Source organism: Doryrhamphus excisus, linkage group LG17, assembly GCF_037039965.1.
Source record: "Doryrhamphus excisus strain RoL-2023G ecotype Guam linkage group LG17, RoL_Dexc_Guam_v1.1, whole genome shotgun sequence".
NCBI classification, from domain to species: domain Eukaryota; kingdom Metazoa; phylum Chordata; class Actinopteri; order Syngnathiformes; family Syngnathidae; genus Doryrhamphus; species Doryrhamphus excisus.
In genome coordinates, this window is record NC_136373.1 from 14,457,681 (window position 1) to 14,477,025 (window position 19,345).

At 40.6% G+C, this 19,345-nt stretch overlaps 1 protein-coding gene across 2 annotated transcripts in view; it reads right to left on the bottom strand.

Annotated features, from left to right (window-relative positions):
- The window catches only part of fhod3b (formin homology 2 domain containing 3b), a 129,397-nt gene that overhangs the window by 43,444 nt on the left and 66,608 nt on the right, over window positions 1-19,345 (bottom strand). For both annotated transcript variants that reach the window (XM_058083359.2, XM_058083357.2), the window contains exons 5-6: window positions 10,373-10,440; window positions 10,162-10,267 (exon numbers count right to left, since the gene is read on the bottom strand). In XM_058083359.2, coding sequence (XP_057939342.2) covers window positions 10,162-10,267; window positions 10,373-10,440 — 174 coding nt within the window. The remainder of the gene's footprint in view (window positions 1-10,161; window positions 10,268-10,372; window positions 10,441-19,345) is intronic.

The window sequence follows — 19,345 nt, forward strand, 5'->3', positions numbered from 1 at the left end:
AAAAAAGAAGGAAGGCAGCCTTGAACTTTTCTGTCTGGACAGCCTTTGAAAAGCTCCTCCATGAATCAATAAAACCATCATGAAAGATGGAAAAAGTATTCACACTTGCTCCCAGTGAGCATACATTTTACAAGAGCACGTTCCCAGACTTCCACTCCTTGGAATGATGCCATCTTACTTTACAATCTACACCTACATTTTTTTTTTTTTTTTGTCTTTTTCTTCTCGGTTCTTGTTGCTCTCATAAGCCCTGGAAGTGTCTGTGACCAGTTAGTGCAATGATGTGGGAGACCCCCACCCCCACATGCCCCTTACACCTGGCTCAAAGGGCTTCCAGACTGGGATTTAACTTGCCGGAGGCCTGCAGTTGTGGCCCAGGGGGGACCCCCGTATGCCTTCATCACCCCATCAACGTGAATGGGAGTGAGGTCACTCTTTTTTTTGAGGTGCCTTTTTGTCATCTACTTTGTTTAGCTATGTTACAGAAATAAAAAAAGGAGCCTTAGGTAATTAAAGCCTCAGAAGACTATATTATTCTATAAATGATAAGCCGTCTAACTGAAATTCAGTGCCCCACTATACCTTTAAAATGTAAAAACAAAATGTCAACAACTTGGCACATGATTCGTGACCGCAAATGGTGCACATTACCATGAAATGACTTAGTCACACCTTGTCAAGTACTGTTTTCCAACCGCATTATTTGGTCCCCGCGTGATGCCACACAACAGGCGTCATCCCTAATTCTTCTATTTGCAACGAACCGACTAGATATTGAACTCCAGAGAAGAAGCTCAAGCAAAAAAAAAGTAAATCTATATTTTCTATTTTTTTTTTTTTTAAAGATGCACTTCTCTGACTTTGCGGGACTACCAGTGTTTAAAAAAAAAACTCAGAGCCACTAATTGTGGTGGGAAACGGCTATAAGCAACCCTGACTTACACAAAATAAACAGTTAGGACACTGATAAATTGGTACTTACTAGCCACGTTCACATGGACCCAAATATTCCAATTCCATTTGGGTTATTTGCTCAAACAAAAAGAATCTAGAAACCACATATAGTTGGTGGGTAGACAAATTATTTTTTTTCAGATTAAAATGAACAAAGCATTATTAGAGCCCTGTAGACATGACAAAACACGACTATAGTCACATTTATACTCTTTTTATTTACAACATATTGCGCAACTGCAGGGTCTTGAGACACATGCTAACTCGCAAACTAGAGAGCTAGCGACGTGTTTGAGACCTCTCACGTCCTCCTACCTGGCAGCTCTAACATATAATGTCCCTCTGATGTACTCGTTCCTGATCCTATCCATCCTGGTCACTCCCAATGTGACCAATTAGTCTCCAAACAACATTTGCCAAAACGGCAAATAATAAAAACTTAAGAAACCGCATATAGTTGGTGGGTAGACAAATTATTTTTTTTCTTATTAAAATGAACAAAGCATTATTAGAGCCCTGTAGACATGACAAAACACGACTATAGTCACATTTATACTCTTTTTATTTACAACATATTGCGCAACTGCAGGGTCTTGAGACACATGCTAACTCGCAAACTAGAGAGCTAGCGACCTAAACGGTAGCCTTCAAGTTATTTCCTTTAAACTAGCCAAATAGCCAAAAACTTACCACTTCCACACGGATAGGGAGGATAAATATTAACAGTTATTTAACCTTTAACATGAACATTAATCAAACGTAATAATTTTTTTCTGGGTACATGATACCATACAGTATCCATACCAAACTTAACATTAAACTTTCATATCAAGGCGGGGGCCTCAAACTAGTGTCCTGCGGGCCACATTTGGCCCGCGGGCCGCGTGTTTGAGACCCCTGCTTTAACTACATTCTAACAACATTTATAGGTCAGAAAAGTGGACAAAGCATAACAGGTCCATATTAAATAAATTAGTTACCACCATTAACACGTCGTTTTGGGCGGTCCTAAATATTTATACGACATAAATAACTATTTTTGATGTGATGATTTCATGGCACACTCAGCACAGTGGTGGCCTGCAGTAGATTAAAGTGAAAGTAAATTGACGCTCGTTGATAATGTATACAATATTATGTTCTTCGGTTTTGTCTGTTCTGTATCGATATAATAGAAGAGACTGATTTTTAAAGCAATAATGTGCTATGAGGATGTAGAAATCGTTTAGGTCCAATCTACACGAGTTAGCTGGGTGATAATTGTTGACAGTTTTTGTTGACATTTTGGCTTACGTTGTTGATACAAAGATCACGTAGAGAGGTTTTTCTTGGATTTTATTGTTTGTTTGATTCATTTTAACCACTCCCAAAGCACACTTCGAGAATAAATCAGCAACTCAGTATTTTGCTATCAGTATCAATAATGATCCAAACTAGTAGAAATAGCGAATTATTTAGTAACATGTGGTAACGTATTTTCCTTTTTTTTTTTTTTTTAGAATTTCCCAAGTTGGTCACTGCATAAAAAAAATGTGAGCAGCTCGAGACAGACCAACCAATTACAGCCAACTTGAAGCAATTATGTTTTTCTTTGGACCGGCCCATGTTGACGGTCTTCAGCATGATCTACGTTTTTACTGACACCTTGTCTGCTTTTTTCTGTTTGCACATGTTTTTACATTTCACAACCAAGTTGAGACACTCCTATTGAGTCATTTGACATTTTTAATCTATGGGAATGTGGGAAAAAACATTTGGTAACATCTTTTAAACAGCATTTTTTGCAGGGAAATTTCAAAGAACATAAAACATTTCAGGCTGTATTATGATGTACATGCAAAGGGATAAAAGAGCGAGGAGGCGTGAGCCTGGTGGTCACGTGCACGTATTTCTTTTTGCACATTTATTTTACTTTAGGTTTGCTGTCTTTTTACAATGCTAGACGTTAAAGCGCTTTAAAGACGGAGGGGAAGATGCTTTTACCAGGTGCTTCACGGCCTCTTAAATTGTGTGGGACCTTGGCAACATCTACAAGTACACAAGAAATACTATACTTTTTTATAGTAAGTGTACTGTTTACAAGGCTTCCCTGTGCAGACCTATGATATTTTATGCTGTTTGTGTTTTTTTAAACAGACCAAGTAGTCCATAATGTCACTTATTATACTTATACTTATCCTCACAGGTATGCTGGAGCCTATCCCGGCCTGACTGGTGGCTAGCCAATCACAGAGTACATATAGACAACCATTCACACTCACATTCATACCTGTGGACAATTTAATGTCCCTCTGATGTACTTGTTCCTGATCCGATCCATCCTGGTCACTCCCAATGTGACCAATTAGTCTCCGAAACAACATTTGCCACTGAGGAAAAGACAGGAAGCAGAACTGGAGGTAGCTGAGATGAGGATGCTGAGGTTCTCACCTGGACATGTCCAAACCATCTCAGTCTGGCCTCTCTGACTTTATCTCCTAGGCCTCTAACATGTAATGTCCCTCTGATGTACTTGTTCCTGATCCTATCCATCCTGGTCACTCCCAATGTGAACCTCAGCATCTGCATCTCTGCTACCTCCAGTTCTGCTTCCTGTCTTTTCCTCAGTGGCACTGTCTCTAGACCAAACAACATGGCTGGATTCTGATTAAAATGAACAAAGTATTATTAGAGCCCTGTAGACATGACAAAACACGACTATAGTCACATTTATACTCTTTTTATTTACAACATATTGCGCAACTGCAGGGTCTTGAGACACACGCTAACTCGCAAACTAGAGAGCTAGCGACCTAAACGGTAGCCTTCAAGTTATTTCCTTTAAACTTAAATAGCCAAAAACCTACCACTTCCACACGGATAGGGAGGATAACTATTAACAGTTATTTAACCTTTAACATGAACATTAATCAAACGTAATCATTTTTTTCTGGGTACATGATACCATATAGCATCCATATCAAACTTGCGCGGGCCGCACTAACATTAAACTTTCATATCAAGGCGGGGGCCTCAAACTAGTGTCCTGCAGGCCATATTTGGCCCGCGGGCCGCATGTTTGAGAACCCTGATGTAGAGCTTCAGAATGGAAAAAGAAGACATGGGAGTGAGACCTAAAACTTTAAAGCATTAAAATAAAATAGGCTGTCCATCAAGTAAAACCATAGCTAAAAAAAACGAAAAGCTTTGCTTATGCAGCTCAGCAATCCAACCGCGTTCAAAGAGAGAAAGCATTTTTGCCTTTGCCATCAAGAGACCATGACAAAAAATGACATTGAATCTACATTTTTTCCAAAAAGCTCTACTTAGAACCTCCTTAAGATCCAACAATGCAAAATGTAAATTATTGCCATTTTTCAACTTATCTTACAATATTGATCAGGAGTGTATATTTCAATATTCAGTAGCACACTTGGTTGTACATCCGAATCATTGTTTTTCTACAAAGTTTTCATCCACTTGACGGAGTGTAACATAATCCCGTCCTTGCTGCTTTGACCATTTGGTGTGGATTAAGTGAAAGCCCAGGTGCGGCAGTCTTTAACGTGCTGCTGGAAGCTGTCGTTGGAAACACTGTGTATTGTGTCGTCTGGTCGTGTTACGGCCTGGCTGCTCCAAAGGGGCCCAGACCTTTACTGTGGCCCCGCTGGCTGCATAAACACATGTGTGCACACTGGTTATTAGGGGGGAGCGGTGATCTGCACTCTCGTTGCATGCAAGAATGATGAACGGGTGTACATGAAAGAGGATGGAGATGCAGTCTAAGAGTAGGATAAAGGAAATGTGTGGGAAGAAGGAGCAGGTATGGTTGACACATATATAGTACAGTATGTATGGACAACCTGGAATGTTTCCCTTTTGCTTTTGGGAATATCCACTAAAATCTTTATGATAAAATAGTGATCTTGTGCAAATACAGTAACAACATTATTGTAGACCTGGTGACCATAGGGGTGTTAGTTCATGTCTACAGAGCTCTCATAATGTGGAAAATCATATTTACAAGGTCCTCAACCGGTTGTCTATGCTCTAACTATGAAAATATTTGAGTCATAAGTAAGGAATCCTACTTTGCGGAAATTCACTTATCATGGTTGGGTCTGGAACCAATTAACAGCGATAAACGAGGGATTACTGGACTTGTATTTGATAATGGTAATGGATTAATTTCATTTGAACATGCATCAGATTACAATTGAATGCATCACATAATCAGTTCACAGTTCCACATGTCCAAAAGGAGTAGGAAGAAGCAAAGCTTATTAAATCCTACCCCTACATCTGGTACTTTTACAATCAGTAACTGTTACATTTGTTCACTTCCTGCTTTCATAATATAGTTAAAGTTTTTTTTAATGGGTACTATTATGTAAATTAGCTAGCAGTGTGTTCAATGGTGATTCTAAATTGTCCTTAGGTATGAATAGTTGTTCGTCTCTATGCACCCGCCAATTGGCGGGCAGCATGATCAGGGTGTACCCCACCTCCCGCCCAAGCTGGGATAGACTCCAGCATACCTGCAACCCTATTGAGGAAAAACAGTACTGAAAACAAATAAATGACACCGTTATCATTTCTGTGTTTCCCATACAGGCTGCACGGTGGTCGAGTGGTTAGCGCGCAGACCTCACAGCCAGGAGACCTGAGTTCAATCCCACCCTCGGCCATCTCTGTGTGGAGTTTGCATGTTCTTCCCGTGCATGTGTGGGTTTTCTCCAGGTATTCCTTTTTCCTCCCACATTCCAAAAACATGCTAGGTTAATAAGCGACTCCAAATTGTCCATAGGTATGAATGTGAGTGTGAATGGTTGTTTGTCTATATGTGCCCTGTGATTAGCTGGCCACCAGTCCAGGGTGTGGGACAGTTGGGATAGGCTCCAGCACCCCCGTGACGCTTGTGAGGATAAGCGTTAGAAAATTAATGAATGAATGTTTCCCATACATTAATGTATTTGTGGCGGTCCCATTCAGGCATACCTCACAAACAACCACAACAACAATGGCGGCCCACTGGTCATTATGAGTCAAGATAATGTTTTTTTTCTAGCAACTGGAACAGATATTATTAGTCTAGTATATTTTATTAGTATCAACCTCTCATTCCCTCCATCCTCATGACATAGTTCCACATTTAAGTCATGGACATAAAAGCAGCCACATCTATACACACCTATGACCTGAGCATGTGTTGCCCCCAGCTCATGTTCGACTCGGGTTCTCCGAAATGTAGCACACAGAGAGCAAAAGATTGAAAGGGGATCAACGGCACTCTAAAAACTCTGTGACCAGTCAGGAGAAATGAGGTGAGGAGTCAAAGCAGGTTAAAGGCTCCTACGTGAGGGCAGGACTGATGTTGAAACACGAGGAGGACAAAGGAGCGTGTGAGATGAGGTTTTTTTGATCAGAAAGGGGAGTGAAAAGATATGAGATGTGGTTTCATTAGCCAACATTAGCCACGTTTACATGAGGAGTTTTTCTCTTTCCGAATGACCTTTCCGAAAGCAATGGTATACATGGAAAGAAATATTCCAATTGCTATAATCAACCAGAATAGTCAATGGGGCATGCCCAGTAAAGCGTAAACACCAACATCACGTGATACCGACTTCCTCTAGTTTTTCTTTCACTTGTTGGAATAACTCCGTATTCCCAGTTTTTCCTTCGTCCAGTCTTGAAATTTAGTTTGAATCAAAAACTTTCCGCAGCACTCCAGTGCCGATTTCTCGCCTCCATTTTTTTTTTTTTTTAATCGGAGAACGTCTCGAGCTGCGTGTTACGTCATATCTCAGCATTCGCTGAAAGAACGCACCCGGGAACAGGAAAAGATAAAGTTCAATCTTGCTAATATTTTAATAATTAATCTCAGCACATGTTTTATATAGATATGTATTTTCTTTTTTTAATAAAACTGGACTTGTGAATGGCGTATAGAAGGGTTTAGATTCTGTTCCACAGATGGCGCTAATGCACACCAAAGCTGCTTGCCAACCGCCAATAAACAACAGAAGAAGAAAAACACCATGAAGAACACCACACCGATTGAGCGGGTACAAGATACCTCAATCGGATTGGGGAAAGGAATATTCCACCCCTGGGAATCTGATTATATATTCATTCGGATTGGCATTTTTCTTTCGGAATGAGGTGTATACAAAGGTTCGATTCTTTCCGTTTGACCAAATAAACCAAATGCAATTGGAACATTTGGGTCCATGTATACGTGGATAACGTCTCCTCCAAAACCTCCTCTATCTTTCCTAAAGACCAAAGAGGTAGTCCAAAAGCAGGGCTTATGTTTATGTTTATGACCTGCATAAGGGGGGCGACCTTTAACATCCATAAAAAGGTCAATGTTTAGAAATACACATTGGGGGGCTGAGACGTATTTAAGTGAATAAACACAAAAAACAAAAACACCTGACTTTTTAATGACTCTTATGGCGCTAAAGTGTCTGGTGTCTTTGTCCACTTTGAAAAAAACAAAGACTAGGTTATCAAGAAATTACTAGGCATTCAGTCAAATACTTACTTTAAATTTTAAAAAAAGAAAAGAGCAAAGTGGCTTTTATGATCTGCGACGTCCTAGCAGGATTTTATGAGCTACTTAAAGATTTGTGACCCTCACAGCGGGCAGTTAAATGTCAATGACCTTGAAAAGAGTGACCGCCCCACCATCATGATGCCCCTCGCTGCTATTACAAGCATGTGATCTTTCACCTTCGCTGCCATGGGGCCGCTACATTAACAAACGACTAAATATGAGACCTAGACGCTGGTTTGTATGCCTTTTGGTGTGATTAGGTTAGACAGCACGTGGCTATGGACGGGTTTAGCAAGACAATAATGACAATAATAATGTCCTTTTTGTAAAAAAAAAAGAAAATTATCCCAATTTCGATGCCTTAAAGTTCTTTCTAATGTGAGTTTGCTTAGTATAATTCCATGTGAATTCACCAGCAAATGAAGTATTTCATCACTTGTAAAGCCACACTTAAAGTACCCCTCAATGTACTCACAACCCATGTCTGAACAGGAGAGAAGAACTGCTGCTGTGACTCTTCTGCAAAGCTATCTCATTATTTACTTTTTTATGTCATTAGTAGGACTTTCTTTCTCATTATTCCGACTTTTTATCTCATTATTAGGACTTTCTTATCTCAAAATGTCGACTTTTCATCTCGTAATGTCAACTTTCCATATCATTATTTTGACTTTATCTCATTATTTCGACTTTCTCATTATTTTGACTTTATATCTCATTATTTTGACGTTCTATCTCATTATTTAGACTTTTTATCACATTATTTAGACTTTTTATCTAATTAGGACTTACTAGCTCATAATTTCGATTTTCTTATCTCAAAATGTCGACTTTTTATCTCATTATTTCGACTTTTTATCTCATTAGGACTTACTAGCTCATAATTTCGATTTTCTTATCTCAAAATGTTGACTTGCTATCTCGTAATTTCGACTTTTTATCTCATTATTTCAACTTTTTATCTCATTAGGACTTTCTAGCTCATAATTTCAACTTATCTCAGAATGTCGACTTTCTATCTCATAGTTTCGACATTCTATCTCATTTTGACTTTTTTATCTCATTATTTCGACTTTTTTATCTCATTATTCCGACTTTTTTATCTCATTATTCCGACTTTTTTATCTCATTATTCCGACTTTGTTATCTCATTATTTATCGTAATGTCAACTTTCCATAGATTTTTTATCTAATTAGGACTTACTAGCTCATAATTTCGATTTTCTTATCTCAAAATGTCGACTTTCTATCTCGTAATTTCGACTTTTTATCTCATTATTTCGACTTTTTTATCTCATTATTTCGACTTTTTATCTCATTATTTCGACTTTTTTATCTCATTATTTCAACTTTTTATCTCATTAGGACTTACTAGCTCATAATTTCGATTTTCTTATCTCAAAATGTCGACTTTCTATCTCGTAATTTCGACTTTCTATCTCGTAATTTCGACTTTCTATCTCGTAATTTCGACTTTCTATCTCGTAATTTCGACTTTTTATCTCATTATTTCGACTTTTTATCTCATTAGGACTTACTAGCTCATAATTTTGATTTTCTTATCTCAAAATGTCGACTTTCTATCTCGTAATTTCGACTTTCTATCTCATTATTTCAACTTTTTATCTCATTAGGACTTTCTAGCTCATAATTTCAACTTTCTTATCTCAAAATGTCGACTTTCTATCTCATAGTTTCGACATTCTATCTCATTTTGACTTTTTTATCTCATTATTTCGACTTTTTTATCTCATTATTCCGACTTTTTTATCTCATTATTCCGACTTTGTTATCTCATTATTTATCGTAATGTCAACTTTCCATATCATTATTTTGACTTTATCTCATTATTTCGATTTTCTCATTATTTTGACTTTATATCTCATTATTTTGACGTTCTATCTCATTATTTAGACTTTTTATCACATTATTTAGACTTTTTATCACATTATTTAGACTTTTTATCACATTATTTAGACTTTTTATCTAATTAGGACTTACTAGCTCATAATTTCGATTTTCTTATCTCAAAATGTCAACTTTTTATCTCATTATTTCGACTTTTTATCTCATCATTTCGACTTTTTATCTCATTATTTCGACTTTTTATCTCATTATTTCAACTTTTTATCTCATTATTTCGACTTTTTATCTCATTATTTTGACTTTTTATCTCATTAGGACTTACTAGCTCATAATTTTGATTTTCTTATCTCAAAATGTCGACTTTCTATCTCGTAATTTCAACTTTCTATCTCATTATTTCAACTTTTTATCTCATTAGGACTTTCTAGCTCATAATTTCAACTTTCTTATCTCAAAATGTCGACTTTCTATCTCATAGTTTCGACATTCTATCTCATTTTGACTTTTTTATCTCATTATTTCAACTTTTTTATCTCATTATTCCGACTTTGTTGTCTCATTATTTAGACTTTCTTATCTCAAAATGTCGACTTTTTATCTCGTTATTTCGATTTTCTTATCTCATTATTTCGACTTTCTCATTATTTCAACTTTTTATCTCATTATTTCAACTTTTTATCTGATTATTTCGACTTACCATTGGGATAATTTTTTTTCCCATATCTTTCAGGGCTAGCAATAAGACGAAGTGTGTATCAAGTGGACTGGTGCAACACTGTTCAGTGCTCGGGGTCAAGTACCTCTGAGGATGTAATTCTGGTAGTTCTGGTCGGCTTCAGCTCCCACTTTTACCAGACAGGTCAGTCCCTCGGCCACCACAAACTCGTGCACCAGGTCCTTGTCATCCTGGGGAGGGGCGGAAGACAGTGCAGTCAGCGAACTGTACATTACAGTATTTGGTGAATAGCCAAATTGACTATATTTGTCTGATGAAAAAGGTGAAATAATTACCTGAAATATCTGCTTGAGGGAAAACAGGGCTCTCCTCAGCTCCCTTCCAGTGGAGTTGTACAGTTTTTCTGCATGGAAAGGGAAAACGAAGACAGCAGTTACTTATGTGGATATGAAGTCACAGAAAATGCCAGTGAAGCAAAGACCCTAAATGAACTGCCTACCGACGGTGGCGTATTCATGAAAAAAACACTCACTTCCTCTCAAACATAACTTCCTTGTGTCTTAGGACTATCGATGGCAGAGTAGCTAAATGTGAAAAATATGCTGTGAGAGAAAAAAAAAAAATCAGGCCAATTGGACAGCCGACGCCACATCTGCACAGAATTAGAGAGAGCAGCTTCATTGCGCTGACGAAGCAGAATCTGCAGCTGACTATTATGCAAATTCAGAGCGGAAACATCACAATGGCGAAGGAACAATCCACTCGTTAATTTTGTTATGGAAACATACTGAAAACTGAGCCTTGAGATGGACGTGAACGTTTTCTGCATTGGTTATCTGCAGTCTGCACTTGTGACAGAGGGTGGCAGTGTTGAGCACAGTGTGATACAATGTCATCAATGCTCTTGAACGCTTTCTGACTCAGCAGAAAAAAGGTGGAGGAGTGCTGCAGATACAGCAAGTGACTGCACCGCCTTTTAATGCAGCTGAGCTGTGTACTCTTACCGCTGCATTGACGCTTCTGTTTAGTCAGTGTATGCACATTTAAATGTATATATTTGGAAAAAATACATCATGACTTAGTCAGGAAGGACTCGACAGTGTAACTAAGTCTTAGAGTTATGCTGCAATGCAGATACAAACACAATGACAGAGCAATTTCTTGTGTATTGTTTAGCAATATTCTTATTATTGTACAGTACTATACTAGGGTGTAGACTGCATTCCGCCAAATGACCCTGGACTGGTGGCCAGCCAATCACAGGGCACATATAGACAAACAACCATTCACACTCACATTCATACCTATGGACAATTTAGAGTCGCTAATTAACCTAGCATGTTTTTGGAATGTGGGGGGAAACCGGAGTACCAGGAGAAAACCCATGCATGCACAGGGAGAACATGCAATTCCATACAGAGATGGCTGAGGGTGGAATTGAACGCGGGTCTTCTAGCTGCGAGGCCTGCGTGTTAACCACTCGCTCACCGTGCAGCCCTACACTTTTTAATTCATTCATTTTCTACTGCTTATCTTCACGAGGGTCGCGAGGGGTGCTGGAGCCTATCCCAGCTGTCTTTGAACGAGAGGCGGGGTACACCCTGGACTGGTGGCCAGCCAATCACAGGGCACATATAGACAAACAACCATTCACACTCACATTCATACCTATGGACAATTTGGAGTCACTAATTAACCTAGCATGTTTTTGGAATGTGGGAGGAAACCGGAGAAAACCCACACATAGATGCCCGCGGGTGGAATCGAACCCGGGTCTCCTAGCTGTGAGGCCTGCTCGCTAACCACTCATTTTCTACTGTTTATCTTCACAAGGGTCGCGGGGGGTGCTGGAGCCTATCCCAGCTGTCTTTGAACAAGAGGCGGGGTACACCCTGGACTGGTGGCCAGCCAATCACAGGGCACATATAGACAAACAACCATTCACACTCACATTCATACCTATGGACAATTTGGAGTCGCCAATTAACCTAGCATGTTTTTGGAATGTGGGAGGAAACCGAAGAAAACCCAGACATGCACACAGAGATGCCCGAGGGTGGAATCGAACTCGGGTCTCCTAGCTGCGAGGCCTGCTCGCTAACCACTCGACCACTGTGCAGTCCCATAAAATGTGTTCATTAGTGTAGTATCAACTTGTGGCGGTCCAAATTTACGTATAACAACAAATATAAATGATGTATACGTTCATGATTATTATGATGTATAGTTGTAGTTAATGTAGTAACTTTACCCCGAACTACATAGAAGCTAAATGCACGGTGGTAGACAACCACAATGCATACCACCGGACACCCCCACACTTGTGCACACGAGCGCCTCTTCTTTACAAACAGCTGCCGCTAATCCCATTCTTAAGTGTGAGAAACACACACCGATTGGTGCATACCCTTGGGATTCAAACCCCAAAGCTTCTATTCATTATTGTCGCTGGCTAGAGAGTCAAATCCCTTTAGCGGATGAAATGAGAGGGAGAGAGAGACACAGAGAGAGAGGATGTATGCCGGCTGCCAGTTTTGTGGGCACACACAGCCTACTTCCAGACACCGAACCAGACAGAATAAGCACTCCGTGTCTGATGTCTTCGGGTGCCTTTCTCGTGACACACAAACATTTTCCCACCACATGTGTAGGGCCGCTATGGTAAATATCATGTGGAAATCATACCCCTCTTTTAGTAAAAAGATGTCACTATGTCAACAGGAAGATCAGTCAAACCCAGATCCATTCCGATTCTCCGTATCCACCAAGGAGGATGTTTTTGTTTTTTGTTTTGCAGAAACACCCACACAATTTAGTGGTTCTTGGTTCGGACCTGTGTGGAGTTTACGACAGGTACACATAGTTCCAAAAACACGCATCTTTGGTTAATTAAAGACTTTAAACCAGGCATGAGTAAAATACGGCTCGGGGGCCACAAGCGGCTCACCAAGTGTTTGAATCCGACCCGCCAGTTGCTTTCTAAGTATTTCAACTTTTAACATACAAACTGGCAACAGGACTTGCAAGTCGAACCCTAACCCAAAACATGCTAGGTTAATTGGCGACTCCAAATTGTCCATAGGTATGAATGTGAGTGTGAATGGTTGTTTGTCTATATGTGCCCTGTGATTGGCTGGCCACCAGTCCAGGGTGTACCCCGGCTCCAGCACCCCGCGACCCTCATGAAGATAAGCAGTAGAAAATGAATGAATGAATATTTAGTCAGTAGTGGAGTGCTTAGCGCACAGCTAAGAGACCCGGGTTCGATCCCCCTGCTCAGGCATCTCTGCGTGGAGTGTTCTTCCCGTGTGTGCGTAGGTTTTCCGGTTTCCTCCCACATTCCAAAAACATGCTCGGTTAATTAGCGACTCCAAATTGTCCATAGGTATGAATGTGAGTGTGAATGGTTGTTTGTCTATATGTGCCCTGTTGGCTGGCCATCAGTCCAGTGTGTACCCCGCGCCTCTTGCCCAAAGACAGCTGGGACAGGCTCCAGCACCCCCCCTCGTAAGGATACGCGGTAGAAAATGAATGAATGAATGAATAATGAGATGCATGGTCTACAAAACCATTGAACTACTCTGTCAAGAAACAGCTGTGGCTGTAGGAAACCCCTCCATTTTTTTATCTACCTCTGTATGGATGTTAAAATGCCATCACTCTTACATGTCACTAAAGGAAATACTCCTATGCAATATATTTACTGTGATCTCAGTATGAGACCAGCAGACCAGTAGACCACGTGTGATGAAAGGCTGCGTTCCGAAATCCGCACCAACTCCCATTCCAGTCATGTTTTTGTATCCTTACAACCTTATCCTGATTTACGATGTGTTATTTGGTGAAAGAGGATCGGATCCCAAACTGTTTTGCCCTTTCAGTACCAGTAACCATACATGGTTCAAATGCCTAATGAGTGGTGCTGGTCTTTTATGGAAAATGTCACACAGGCAACAACATCCAGAAGGAATAAATCTGAGTGAACGGGAAGTCGGGACGCTGAGAAGTGTTGGTGTTGAATGTGTTTATAAATAACAGACCATGACTGGGCCTTTTTTGGTTTAGCCTGCATAGTGTTAGTGTGCTTTGTAAACTTAAAATGGCCCTTAATGATAGACAGAATTGCTATATCAGCTATATTGGAAAACTAATTAACTTTAAAACTTTGTGTTCAAAGTTATGTAATTGAAGCTAAATTGACTTGTTTTCAATGTTTTTTTCCAGCATACGGTTTTGCCTTGGAAAGTAGAGGAATAAAGATCAGCCACAGCAAAACAGAGTATATGTGTGTGAATGAGAGGGACCCAAGTGGAAGAGTGAGGTTACAGGGAGAAGAGATACAGATTTTAAATACTTGGGGTCAGAAAAATGTCAGGCGTGATGTGAGATAGAAGAGTTTCAGCTAAAATGAAAGGAAAGGTATACACAACTGTGGTGAGACCAGGTCTAGAGACAGGAAGCAGAACTGGAGGTAGCAGAGGTGAGGATGCTGAGGTTCTCATTGGGAGTGACCAGGATAGATAGGATCAGGAACGAGCACATCAGAGGGACATTACATGTTAGAGACCTTGGAGATAAAGTAAGAGAGGCCAGACTGAGATGGTTTGGACATGTCCAGATGAGAACCTCAGCATGATGCTGAGGGTTCTCATTGGGAGTGACCAGGATAGATAGGATCAGGAACGAGTACATCAGAGGGACATTACATATTAGAGACCTTGAAGATAAAGTCAGAAAGGCTAGACTGAGATGGTTGGGACATGTCCAGATGAGAACCTCAGCATCCTCAATGTTGTTTGGAGACTACAGAGTCTCTGTTACCTGGTGAGACCAAGTCTCGAGACCAAACAACATTTGCCACTGAGGAAAAAACAGGAAGCAGAACTGGAGGAAGCAGAGATGAGGATGCTGAGGTTCTCATCGGGAGCGACCAGGATAGATAGGATCAGGAATGAGTACATCAGAGGGACATTACATGTTAGAGACCTTGGCGATAAAGTCAGAGAGGCCGGACTGAGAAGGTTTGGACATGTCCAGATGAGAACCTCAGCATCCTCATCTCTGCTACCTCCAGTTCTGCTTCCTGTCTTTTCCTCAGTGTCAAATTTTGTTTGGAGACTACAGAGTCTCTGTTACCTGGTGAGACCAGGTCTAGAGACCAAACAACATTTGCCACTGAGGAAAAGACAGGAAGCAGAACTGGAGGTAGCAGAGATGAGGATGCTGAGGTTCTCATCAGGAGTGACCAGGATGGATAGGATCAGGAACGAGTAGATCAGAGGGACATTACATGTTAGAGGCCTTGGAGATAAAGTCAGAGAGGCCAGACTGAGATAGTTCGGACATGTCCAGATGAGAAAGAACCTCAGCATCATCATCTCAGCATCCTCTGATCCTATCTATCCTGGTCACTCCCAATGAGAATCTCAGCATCCTCATCTCTGCTACCTCCAGTTCTGCTTCCTGTCTTTTCCTCAGTGGCAAATGTTGTTTGGTCTCTAGACCTGGTCTCACCAGGTAACAGAGACTCTGTAGCCTCCAAACAACATTTGACACTGAGGAAAAGACAGGAAGCAGAACTGGAGGTAGCAGAGATGAGGATGCTGAGGTTCTTGTTGGGAGTGACCAGGATAGATAGGATCAGAAACGAGTACATCAAAGGGACATTACATGTTAGAGGCCTTGGAGATAAAGTCAGAGAGGCCAGACTGAGATGGTTTGGACATGTCCAGATGAGAACCTCACCATGCTCAATGTTGTTTGGAGACCACAGAGTCTCTGTTACCTGGTGAGACCAGGTCTAGAGACCAAACAACATTTGCCACTGAGGAAAAGACAGGAAGTAGAACTGGAGGTAGCAAAAATGAGGATGCTGATATTCTCATTGGGAGTGACCAGGATAGATAGGATCAGGAACGAGTACATCAGAGGGACATTCCATGTTAGAGACCTCGGAGATAAAGTCAGAGAGGCCGATTTGATTTGCTGTGGCGACCCCTGAAAGGCGTGCTTGGTCTGTTAGCGCCATATAAAATCTTATCACTTTAGCTAGCGCAAGCTCTGCTATGACCACAACACTGCATGACAGCGATGCATCAGTACCCTGCCTGCTACGGACTAGCCTGCTATAGGAGCATATTTGTTACCATGGTAAAGACTTCTTCTTTCTTCCAGCCATTCACTCAAGACTTATACTCAACTTTTTAGCCTTTTATTCCGGACTGCAATAAAACTGTCAGAAAGTTATTCCTTCCCGACACTAAATAAGGCACATCTGCAGGAACAGACACATCTTCTCCTGTTCCTGTCTGTGGTCCACACTCTGATGCACCTCTCAGAGGCCCTACACTCTAATGAGAAATAGCTCAGTGGAGATTAGTTCCATACCGTTTGGCACGGATACACACCAAAAAGCAGACATTTTCCTACCCGGGGACGAAACCAAGGAGCTTATTCACTGACAGGAAAAAAAAAATTTGAGGGCCCCAGCTCAAACAGTTATGTTCACCTGAAACCAGCTGATATACAGTATGCAGCATAATAGCTTATTGCTTTTTTTATTGTACCAGAGCAAATCAGATACTAAGGCAGGTCTATAGTGTGTTTAGACAGGTACGTTGATGCAAAGACATCTTTTCTGAAATAGCTGTGTGCAGTGACGCTTCAAATTCAACTTGATTCTTCATGTTGGGGCCAAAACATTCCGCCGAGGCAGTTTTGAAGCACGGCTGGCGTGCCGACCTCAACCTGAGAGGTGCTCAGTGAATCATACCTTTGCACGTGTCTGTCATAAAATCAACCTGGATGGTTCAAAAAAAGGCAACATTAAAGAATAGCATCCCCCATTTAGACCCTCAGTCCACTGCAAAGTGACTAAAATAACACACAAGCATGGAGAGTTTGGTTGTTTTGGAGTCGCCAAGGGAAATCAAGTTCTACATCTGCGTGATCTATATCTAAGTAATTATATCTAAGACATTTCAGGCAATAAACTTTGCCCTGACCTCACTGAAATGACATTCAGGCTTGATCATTGGAGATGATGGAGAGAGGGGAAAAATGACAATACAGAATTTTGATATAGGTAGTAGTAGTAGTTATATTTGCGATGCTGTGGGTGTGGGGTGGGTTTCAAAGTTCCTTGGGGTCATAAAGGTGGGCACCCTCATTCAGTGGTGTTTCGATGATAGGCCCACACAGATAAGATAGGATAAGATATGCCTTTATTAGTGCTACAAAGGGGAAATTCCAAGTTTACAGCAGCAAACGCGGTAAAAAAACGAGTAAAAAAAAAAAAAAGTATAGTAAATGCAAAATCAAGGTAAGTTAAATACACTACTTACAGCTGTGTGCATGTTGATCAAGCCACGGGTCTATTTTGTTACTCATTTATTGCATGATTATTGCACGGTTAGTGCTACAAAGGGGAAATTCCAGGTTTACAGCAGCAAATGCAGTAAAAAAAAACGAGTTAAAAAAAGTATAGAAATTGCAAAATAAAGGTAACACAAATGAAAAAGTTATATACACTACTTACAGCTGTGTACATGTTGTTACTCGTTTATTGCAAAATTATTGCACAGTTTATTGCACGGTTATTGTACAGGATTTTTGGAGCAGTTTATATTATAGAGTCTGACAGTTGCAGGAAGGAATTCAACCACTGCCCATTGGCTTCCACTTACCCTGGGGGCAACTCTGGTATTTTAATGTATTTTCAAATTTTGTGAAGAAAGGCTAACGCTCATAAGATATGCCTTTATTAGTCCTACAAAGAGAAAATTCCAAGTTTACAGCAGCAAACACGCTAAAAAAAAAAAGAAAAAAAAAGTATAAAAAGTACAAAATCAAGGTGTGTGCATGATCAAGCCAAAGGTCTATTTTGTTACTCATTTATTGCACGGTTTATTGCACGGTTTATTGCACAGTTATTGCACAGGATTTTTGGAGCAGTTTATATTATAGAGTTTGACAGCTGCAGGAAGGAATTCAACCACTGCCAACCCCCCAATTGGCTTCCACCTACCCGGGCTGAGCTGGGGGGCAACTCTGGTAATTTAATGTATTTTCAAATTTTGTAAAAAAGGCTAAAAAATATATAAATATAAAAAACTTCAATAATTTTATTCCTTCTAATTTTTGCTGTTTTTTTTTTAGTTTGATGTTATTTTTACAATGAGCCAATATGAAACAAGCCTTTGTGCCATAAAGCCCCCCGGGCCCCCCTGATCTAACTGATGTATTTGCAAGTAAATATTACAATAGCAAAAGTATAACAATATCATTTGTCAACGTGTCATATAGCTACTGGCTAGGAATGACCCCCTTTCTGCTTGAGTGAAGGTGAATGAAGGGTCAATCAAAGCAGATTACAGCACTCAGGTGGAACTTATTTGGCAGTAGAGCAGATAAGAGTGAGCTCACGTTATGGATTTGGCTTTTGACGACAAGTAATAAGTAGATCAGGGCAATTAGGTGGAAAAATTACATTGGGAGGTCTGTGTGTGTACGTCTGTACTTTGTCATTCACACACACACACACACACACACACACACACAGACAGCACCAAGAAATAAAGACATTCATTAATTTGTTCCTGTAGAAAATGGAAAAGCTACGGTGGTTATGATGGAAGCCATGTGGCGATGGCGGTTTAGATGAGAGAAAAGGGAGCCCCGGCCACACAGACTGAAGAAGACTCTGTCGCTGGGAGCCACAGGAAGGACCCACGGCGCGTGAAAGTCAAAGCATACAAAAGACCGAGACATGGGGGTGAGATGAAAACCCCAAACAAGGAATAAACTTGGTCATAATCTGATCAGCGGACAGCTGTAACGTACAAACACAAATAAGCCATCAGTATTCCTTCGAAATATATTTCCCTCAAAGATAGATTCCCGCACGCATCGCACGAGCAAGGCATTGTGTGTGAAATCTCATGGGAGAAAGGCATAGACACACGATCCCACCAGGCCCACTTGACGTGAAGACAAGTTTCTATAAACATAAAATTAGCCCACGGGGATGAACAGCACCCACGATGAGTGGAAATTGGATTGTGGTGTTTATTGATGTGTTTACATTCAACATACGCATGAGAATTCAACTTGAAGGAAGTGGTGGTAATTGTCGTTGACTATATCGAAAGGGGCTCAGAGTAGAGCCGAGAGGAGTCAGTTGAGGTGGCTCGGGCATCTAGTCTGGATGCCTCCGGGATGCCTCCCTGGTGAGGTGTTCTGGGCATGCCCAGTCGGGAAAAGGCCCCGGGGCAGACCTAGGACACGCTGTCTCACAGCTGGTCAGGGAA